At 37.3% G+C, this 8,953-nt stretch overlaps 1 protein-coding gene across 1 annotated transcript in view; it reads right to left on the bottom strand.

The window, feature by feature from the left end:
* The window catches only part of LOC139652316 (equilibrative nucleoside transporter 2-like), a 16,936-nt gene extending 10,711 nt beyond the window's left edge, over positions 1-6,225 (bottom strand). The window contains exons 1-5 of the mRNA XM_071529339.1: positions 6,137-6,225; positions 3,609-3,660; positions 2,627-2,708; positions 1,157-1,314; positions 47-186 (exon numbers count right to left, since the gene is read on the bottom strand). Of these exons, the coding sequence (XP_071385440.1) occupies positions 47-186; positions 1,157-1,314; positions 2,627-2,708; positions 3,609-3,646 (418 nt within the window). The 5' untranslated portion in view covers positions 3,647-3,660; positions 6,137-6,225. The remainder of the gene's footprint in view (positions 1-46; positions 187-1,156; positions 1,315-2,626; positions 2,709-3,608; positions 3,661-6,136) is intronic.
* Between the last annotated feature and the right edge of the window lie 2,728 nt (positions 6,226-8,953).

Raw genomic sequence — 8,953 nt, forward strand, 5'->3', positions numbered from 1 at the left:
GTGTGTGTGTGTGAGTGTGTGTGTGTGTGTGTGTGTGTGAACGCACTGCTGATGAACCAGATGGTTGCCATGGTGACAGAGAAGAAGCTGTCAGGCAGCAGAGGAACCTGGACCAGAGCAGCGGTGAGGGAGAAGAGGAAGAGGATGGCCACCATGCTGAAGGCCACGCGGACTCGCTCACTCACCCTGCAGGGCCACAACACAACTTATTATAATACTGATGATGTCATCCTGATTATTTGATGTTTTGTTTTGAGGTGAAATTTTCTTATTATCTCCTTGTTTTTTCATCTCATCTGCATAATCAGCTTTATTTAGGGCTTTTCTATAGCTTGTCAAAGTGTCGGTATCAGGAAACTTCATTTGCTGAGTACAAGTACTATATATACTATATACTACATATACTCTAATACTATCAGTGCATCTCTACAAGCGGCTATATAATAAGGAGGGTAAAGGTGCCAAAACATTCATGTGCCAGAAAATGATTCTAAACTGCTACAAGTAAAACTAAGAGGCTTTCAACAGGCAAAACACACATTTGGATTTGGGGTTTAGTTACTGATTAAAGCAATAATTAAATATATAGATAAATATTTCATTATTACTTTAAACAAATCTGTGTAAAGCCTGACATCATGTTTACCATTAGATGTCAGGCTTTATACAGGTTTGGGTTTGGGGTTTAGTTACTGTTTAATGAAGAAGTGAATGCTTATTTCCTTATTGATGCCCATTCATTTATAAAATCACACAGTGTGGTTTGAGCTGGAAGTCACTCAACACAGAAATCACTGTGTAAAACTTTCCATTCAAGTATGAAAAGACCAGAACTGACTGGAAAACAGGGTTATGCTCTGCAGATGTGTGCTGCATTTAGGATAAGATAAGATAAGATAAGATAAGATAATATTGTACTTTATTGATCCTATGGGGGGAAATTCAGGTTCCAGTAGCAATTAGCAAAACAATGCCAAGGAAGTACAGGAAAGATAATAAAAATAATACAGGAAAGGTAATATAATACAGGAAAATAAGAAAGGTAATATAATAAATAGAAACTATAAATGACAGTGCAAAAGTTCTGCAATAAATGGACTGACTGGAAGATAGAGGATCCAGTCCAGAGGTGTGTAGTGATGTGTGTGTTTCTGACCTCTGGTAGAGGAAGGAGTTGAGCAGGGTGAACAGCAGCAGGGGCAGCTGGGACAGGAAGGTCATCCAGCTGTCGAAGTTGTATTCTCGGGTCTCGCCGGCTGACGAGGCGTTAGCGGAGGCGCCGGTCACGTTCACCGCCAGGCGGTCCTTGAAGTACTGTGACAGAGAAGAGAAGAAGAAGAAGAAGAATCACCTGCAGCTCCACACTCTGGCAATATGATAATGACCGCCGGTGAGGTCAGCAAAAAAAGAAAAACACACATGATGATATTGTCCAAAACAAAATAGAAATTAATTAATAATAATATCGATATTCGATATTGCGGAAAATATCCCGATATTCGCTAATATTGAATATGAAGAGTTGAGGCTTCATCAGTTCCTCAGTTCGTCTTCAACTCAGAATGTCCAGAACACTAGAAAGGTAGGATATTTTCTGTGATATCGAATATCAAATACCAATGTTATTATTAAAAAAAATATATATACAATTTTTTTAATATATATTATTATTATTATTAAATGTTAAATGTTATTTGAGTTTCATGCTGTCCTTTCATCTGCTGAGCTGCTGTTACTCTGTGATTTGATGTAAAGTAAAAGTGGTGTTTTTTAGTTTTGGTTCCATGTCCATCTCTGTTTTGGTTCCAGTTATGAATCTGGTGCCACACTTTACCTCACGTTACGAGGCAAATTCAGGTCAGTCAGTCAGTCAGTCAGTCATCTGTCACTTCATCAGATGGCCTCTAGAGGGCGTTTTTGACTGAGATGCAGTGTTTCCCATACAGAGGCATAAAATTAAAAGTTGCTCAGTGTATATAAATGGATCTAAATGGATCTCTAATGCTCCTGATGTGACATCACATCCTGTCTGTCATGTGGAGATGGACAGACAGCAGACCAGCAGACTGAACTCAGTCCACAGAGTCTCCTGCTGTGAAAACTAAAGTGAAACTTCACATTCCACAGTCAGTAACGGATTTGCAGACAGTAACTCGTCTTCTGCCCTACAGACTTTAACGGTAGGTGACTTTAACGTTAGCTTGTGGTATTCAAGTAACGTTAGTGGAATTATCGCAGAGCTTCAGTGCAGAGGATTGAACACATGCTGTGGGTCTGTACAGGATCTGTGCTTGTTTACTGTTGGCTGCTTGTCAGACTGCACAATTATGCAAAAATGATAATCATGATTATTTTGCAAAATATTGTGATGAAGATGTTTTGTCTCGGTTTGAGGAAACTAAATGATTTCATTGTATATTAAGTATTTCTCAAAGTAGCAGCAGCTACAGAGACTTGTGTTCATTCTTACTCCTGTTGTGGTCCTTATTCACAAAATGTAATAATGAATTTGCAATAATTCAACCAATGAGATTATTTCTGCTCCTGAGAAATATTTGTAAAACTAAAACTCCAGTCTGTCTTGTGACAGACGGAGGATGTGCAGGTAAAGCGGAGGGCCAGGTACCTGTGAGGCCGTCACAAAGAAGTTCCAGGGCAGCAGAGTTCCCAGACCGAGGAGGAAGATGATGGCGGCTACAGCCTGACCGCTGCAGGCGGGAGAGAGGAAGACATGGAGGACGACCAATCAGATCACACACAGGCAGTGGTGGAAGAAGTACTCAGATCTTTTACTTAAGTAAAAGTAGAAATACCACAGTGTAAAAATACTCTGTTACAAGTAAAAGTCCTGCATTCAAAATGTTACTTAAGTAAAAGTACAAAAGTATTAGCATCAAAATGTACTTAAAGCAACAAAAGTAAAAGTACTCATTATGCAGAATGGCCCATTTCAGAATAATACAGTATATATTATATTATTGAATTATAATTATTGATGCATTAATGTGTAAGCATCACTTTAATGTTGCAGCTTCAACAAATTCAATAAATTCAAATTCAATTAGTTGATTATATTTTGTATTAATAATCTGAATCTGCAAAGTAACTAGTAACTTAAGTTATCAAATAAAGGTAGTGGAGTAAAAAGTACAATATTTCCCTCTGAAATGTAGTGGAGTAGAAGTATAAAGTAGCATAAAATGGTAATGCTCAAGTAAAGTACAGGTACCTCAAAATTGGTCTTAAGTACAGTATTCGAGTAAATGTACTTAGTTACTTTGCACCTCTGCACACAGGTAAAAACTTTATTAATCTCTGGTGAACTGGAATAGAGTTTTACAGCTTTAGAACCAAAGAGTTTCTCTCCTCTCTGTCTGTTCAGTCATGGCTGCTGTCACTGCTCATGCTAACCACCCAGTTCTTCTTCTGCTGTTGATTCCAAACAAACCGGAAACATAAAACATTTTCCCAGGAAAGAGCGACCAGAGACCAGCTGGTTAGAACAGACAGTGGAGAAGCTTCATGAACTGGATACAGCCTGAATCAGAGAGATTTGTCTGTATGTAAATGTTGTGTATTGTTACTTTAATGCAAAGCAGTAAACTCACCGGTCAGGAGGCGGAGTCTGTTTCTTCTGGTTCCACATCTTTCTGCTCTTCTCTGAAAAACATTTGAATGAAAAATAAAGATCTCAGAGTCACTCTAATATCACAACTAGTGTCATTACTATGTATTAATGCAGCAGCCTTGCAATTCACACCAAAAACAGGCCGTCCTCCATTGACTCAAGCTAATCGCTGAGTTGTTTGTATTGGCCAACAATCCTATCAATGCCCACTGATATATTATGGTCTGTTTATGGTCCTGGGACAGTAAAAATCTGACTTATTGCCCCCTTTAAGTTTTGATTCACCTCTTCCTGTGTGGAGAAGATTTCCTGCCTGTGAGCAAAAAAAATAAATTGTACCTGTTTATGCATCATAACTGGATTTTTGTCCTTGACCTTGTATTGCATATTAACTGGATCCTGTGTTCTCTTGTTTGTAGTGTGTCACAGTTGTATTTGTCTGTTTGTATTGTTTGTGCCTATTGTTGTAACAATGATTATGCTGCTCTCTTGGCCAGGTCACTGTTGAAAAAGAGATTTTAATCTTTCTTCTTTTAGACTTTTACCTGGTTAAATAAATGATATATAAACATAAACTGACAGCAGAGTTTAATCTGGACAAACAGGGAGACTCTACAGAGGAAGAGGATCAGCACCACATGTGAAAAATGTGTTTGAGTTCTGAGTTTAAAGTCTGAATTCTGCTTCATCAGTTCCTCAGTTCGTCTTCAACTCTTCTTTTTAGGAACAGTGGATTTTGTTTTTATATATTCTTTTTTTTTTTACATCTTACTACCTGGTAGGCTTGGGCCGATATTCAATATTATTGAAGATTGTGATATTTCCCACAATATCAAATATCATTATTATTATTAATAGTTATTATTATTAGCCTAGAAATTGTACGTCATTTAGAAGAAATAAAATAAAATAGCAAAAAATTGCACCATACCATTTATTTTCAGTGCATTATTTCTCAAGTTTTTCTTATTCTGACTTTAAACTCAGTATGAATTAGAATGAAGTCAGAATTCTGAGATTAAAACTTTCATCTTAAAGCACACTGACATGACACTGTGTTGTCCAGCTGATGTCAACACACACACACACACACACACACACACACACACACACACACACACACACACACACACGCACACACACACACACACACACACTTCCTGCAGTCAGTTTGTCAGACCTGAATTCACCTGTCTGACCTGAAGACAGCAGTCTGATCTGATCCCACTGCTCTCTAAAGTACCGATATTATTTAGTGTCATTTTTCTATAACTTCTTTCTATATTTAATACTGTTATGTGTGTATATGTAATACCCTTTGTACAGCACATTGCTCTTGGTATGAAATGTTCTGTATTAATAAGCATAAAAATAGTTTGACTTTTTTTTATTTTGTCCTCCCAATAGTTTGTCTTCAGGAAAATTCACTGTAATATTCCTATAGCGAGTTATAGTGTGTCTATAAGCAAAAGTGAGTTTAAAGTAGTATTTCTATGATATCACTATAATATTCCTATAGTATTCTTATAATATTGCTATAATATCCCTCTAAGGACTTACCTATTGTGTCTGTGGTGCACAATAGTGAGTTTGTATAGTGGCCTATTCATACTTCGTAGTATTTTTATATAGTACCACTATAAAATTCCTATAATATTCCTATAGTAACTTAGTTTTGCATTGATAGCCTATTCGTATATGACATTACTGTAAAACGTATTATAGGATTCACTCGCTCCACTTGCTGTTTATCTCATTGCCGGAACTCACTTCAAACGAACATTTCATCAGATAGTGCCGCGTGACTCATCAGTGTGCGTCACGGAGTCCGCATGGAGCCCGCCGGCGCCACATCAGTTCCTGGATGTCTTTATAGATTCAGTTCAATTCATTCAGGTAAAGAAATAACGTGAATAAACACAGAAACTAAATCCACTGGACTGAAGACTGAAGACTGAGGCAGAGGAGGAGAAACCTTCACTCTTTAGTTTTAACTGCAGTGGGTTTTGTTTCTATTTTTCGTTTATGCCCATATCATCTGTTTCATCACGGCAGAAACATGTGGCTGTACACTGCCGCACCAAACACACTTATAATGGATTCATTCATTCATTCATTCATTCATTCATTCATTCAGACTGTTCGGATCATTTCACTTCACAACCAGAACCAAACCCTCTTCTTCATCCAATGAGACAAAACGGAAGTCTGTCAGTCTATTCTGTCACATCTCAACATGTGGCTGACGAGACTGCTGAATATAATCTATTTAAAGTAATGTGACGAGTTTAATTAGCTATTATTTTGCTATTTGCTATTAGCTATTATTTTATAACACCTAACTCTTCATTAACCTAACTTCTGTTATGGCGCGTTAATCACACGTCAAGTCTCCGGGAAGAGCCAACATGTGCCAGAATCAATGAGATAATACAGAAGTCAGTATAAAAATCATTGAAATAAATCAATATAAAATAAAATAATAAACGTATTCCAAACAAAGCTCACCTGTAGTATGATGTTTTATCCCGGGTGAGGATGAGCGGCTCTGAGGACGGGGTTTATTTGAAAGTTAAGGCGCGTGGAAGATGGGTGATACCGGTCTAGGGGCAGGGCGGTCGTGCTGCGTTCAGGAGCGACCCAACAAAGTGGTAAAAGGAATGAGGATGTATGGAGTAGCTTTTGTGTCTTTATTTTGAAACTGAAAAAAAGGTCTTGAAAGCAAAAACAAAAATATGAATAAATAAAAATAAAAGATTTGAATGTGGAACAAAGTAGCCTATTGAAAGTGAAAAAAATGTTTTCAGTTTTGGATTCTTCCCATTTCACTTACCACGTCCTTTTTTGTTCATTCAAATCAGTTTTCATTCATTTAAATATTTTCATTAATTCAAATCATTTTTTCAATCAAATCTGTTATTTATCCATTCAAATACTTTTAGTCATTCTAATCTCTTTTTCATTTATTCAAATATTTTTATTCATTCAGATCATTTTTCATTCATTCAAATATTCTTATTCATTTAAAAACATTTTTTCATTAATTCAATTTTTTTTTCATTACAATCTGTTTTTTATTCATTCAAATATATCATTCTAATCTCTTTTTCATTTATTCAAATATTTTTATTAATATAGATCATTTTCATTCATTCAAATATTCGTATTCATTCAAATCTGTTTTTTATTCATTCAAATATTTTTAGTCATTCAAATAATTTTTCACTCATTCAATCATGTGTCACACGCAAAATCTCAGACTGATCCGATTTTCATATATGATGCATCTCACCTGCATTCATGACTCTTGTACCTGAGAGGAAACTACAGCTACAGCTCAAAACAAGGAGTCATATCTGTTATTGATTGGTCCAGACGGGGGTGACATCATTCGTGAGGGACGGACATGTTTAATGCTGCCTTGTTGTTCACTGTGAGCTGCAGGTTGAAGTCTCTCTGCAAGACTCTTTAACCATCAGGGAAACATAAAGGCTTGAAAGTTCACTGAATAATCTCCGAACAAATTCTGAAAATCTGTCAACCTTCATTACTGTAACACCTGCATCACATGGATATTATCTTCCAAAATGGCCTCTTCAGATATGTTTCATATCTTCAGATATGTTTATTTGATCTGAAGAACCACATGTACTAATGTGATGTCATGACTTCAACACTGGATGGCAGCAATGGAGCAATTTAGCACACACACACACACACACACACACACACACACACAGTAGAGAGAAGATAAAGTCTCGCTGAGCTTCACAGCTAGAATTTGAAAGAAAAACAAGTCAAAACCACAGAAAACCACAGAACAGTGACGTTTTTATTAACATCAGCAAACAAAAGAAGAAGAAGAAGAAGAAGAGGAATTGTGGAGAAAAAGTGCCATTGTATGTCTTTGCTTTGGGCTATAGGACATCTGTTTTCTGTAGAATATGGATCAGCATGTGTCCATCACGTGATTACATGTGAAACATAACAGAAAGCAGTGCTTGTTCTTTTTTCACGATCATAAAAGTGTTGATGAAAGTGGTGTGTACATGTCCTGTGGCAGCGGTGTGATCATGAGACGCTGCTTTGTCTACTGGGAAATATTTGGCCTTGTGCATATAAGCCTGATAAAGTCACTCACCATTCCTTCTGCTGTGTGTGCTCCTGCTTCTCTCCATGCTGCATGCTTCATTAAGGAGAACACTGAATTAGATGATGTGGAAATAGTCTTTATTTCAATTTTATTCTACAAACAGGATCTGATACAGGAGAGACGGACTCTGCTTTACCATCAAGGTGAGTTGAGGGTTTGGGGGAGAAGGAAAAGATCGAGGGAACCAATCTCCAAAAGAAGAGAGCGCTACACAAATAAATAATGATTCCCTGTAGCCAGTGGTGGAGAAAGTCCTCAAATCCTTTACTGAAGTAAAAGTAGCAACACCATAATGGAAAAATACTTCATTAAAAGTAGAAGTTCTGCATTCAAAAGTTTACTTCAGTAAAAATATAGAAGTATTAGCAGTAAAACGTACAGAAGTATGAAAAGTAAAAGTCATCATTCTGTCAGAGAGTTAAATTATTGAAGCATGAACCTGTCAGAAGTATTTTAATGTTGTCGGTCTAACTGCTCCATATACTGTTGGGGAGTTTAAACTCTAACAATGCAACATGTTTTATGAGCTTATCGTATGTTTTGCATGTAAAAACCTTATTCTGCAAAGTAACTAGTGACTCCAGCTGGCAGATAAATGTAGAGGAGGAAAAATAACAAGATTTCCCTCTGAGATGTAGAGGAGGAAAAGTAGAAAGTGCCAGAACCTCAAAACTGTATTTGAATAAATGTACTGAGTTACTTTCCACCTCTGCTGATCTGTAATGTTGTCTATGTTACTTTGAACAGGGATTTGATCTGGCATAGTGGCATGGATGGATTACTGAAAGGGCCAACCAGGCACAGGCCCAGGGGCCCAAGAGCTCAGGGGGGCCCCTGAGCCAGAGCCTGATACATGATAATGCTGTCACTACCTTTACATTTACTGCCCAGTCGAAGGGCTTAGTCATTTATATCAACACCAAAGCCCCAAAATTCCCCCTATAATAACTTAAACATTAGTTTTGAAGGTGTCAACATGGCTCTGTCACAGTGAGTTTTCCCCTCAGTTTGTCTATAGCGCTTTAGCAGTAAAGCGCTGCATTATTGTCCAAAGGCCTTGTAATGTAAAGTCATGGTTTACGAAGACCCCAAAATCTTGTTTTCCACTCCTGATCTGTCAGTAGGGCCCACTGACTCATATACCATGCAGCTGCTGTGTGGCCAGACAGTAG

Source organism: Centroberyx affinis, unplaced genomic scaffold, assembly GCF_046629955.1.
Source record: "Centroberyx affinis isolate AG114_WGS23_722 - 3 ecotype Tasmania unplaced genomic scaffold, CSIRO-AGI_Caff_v1 ptg001779l_1, whole genome shotgun sequence".
NCBI lineage: Eukaryota > Metazoa > Chordata > Actinopteri > Beryciformes > Berycidae > Centroberyx > Centroberyx affinis.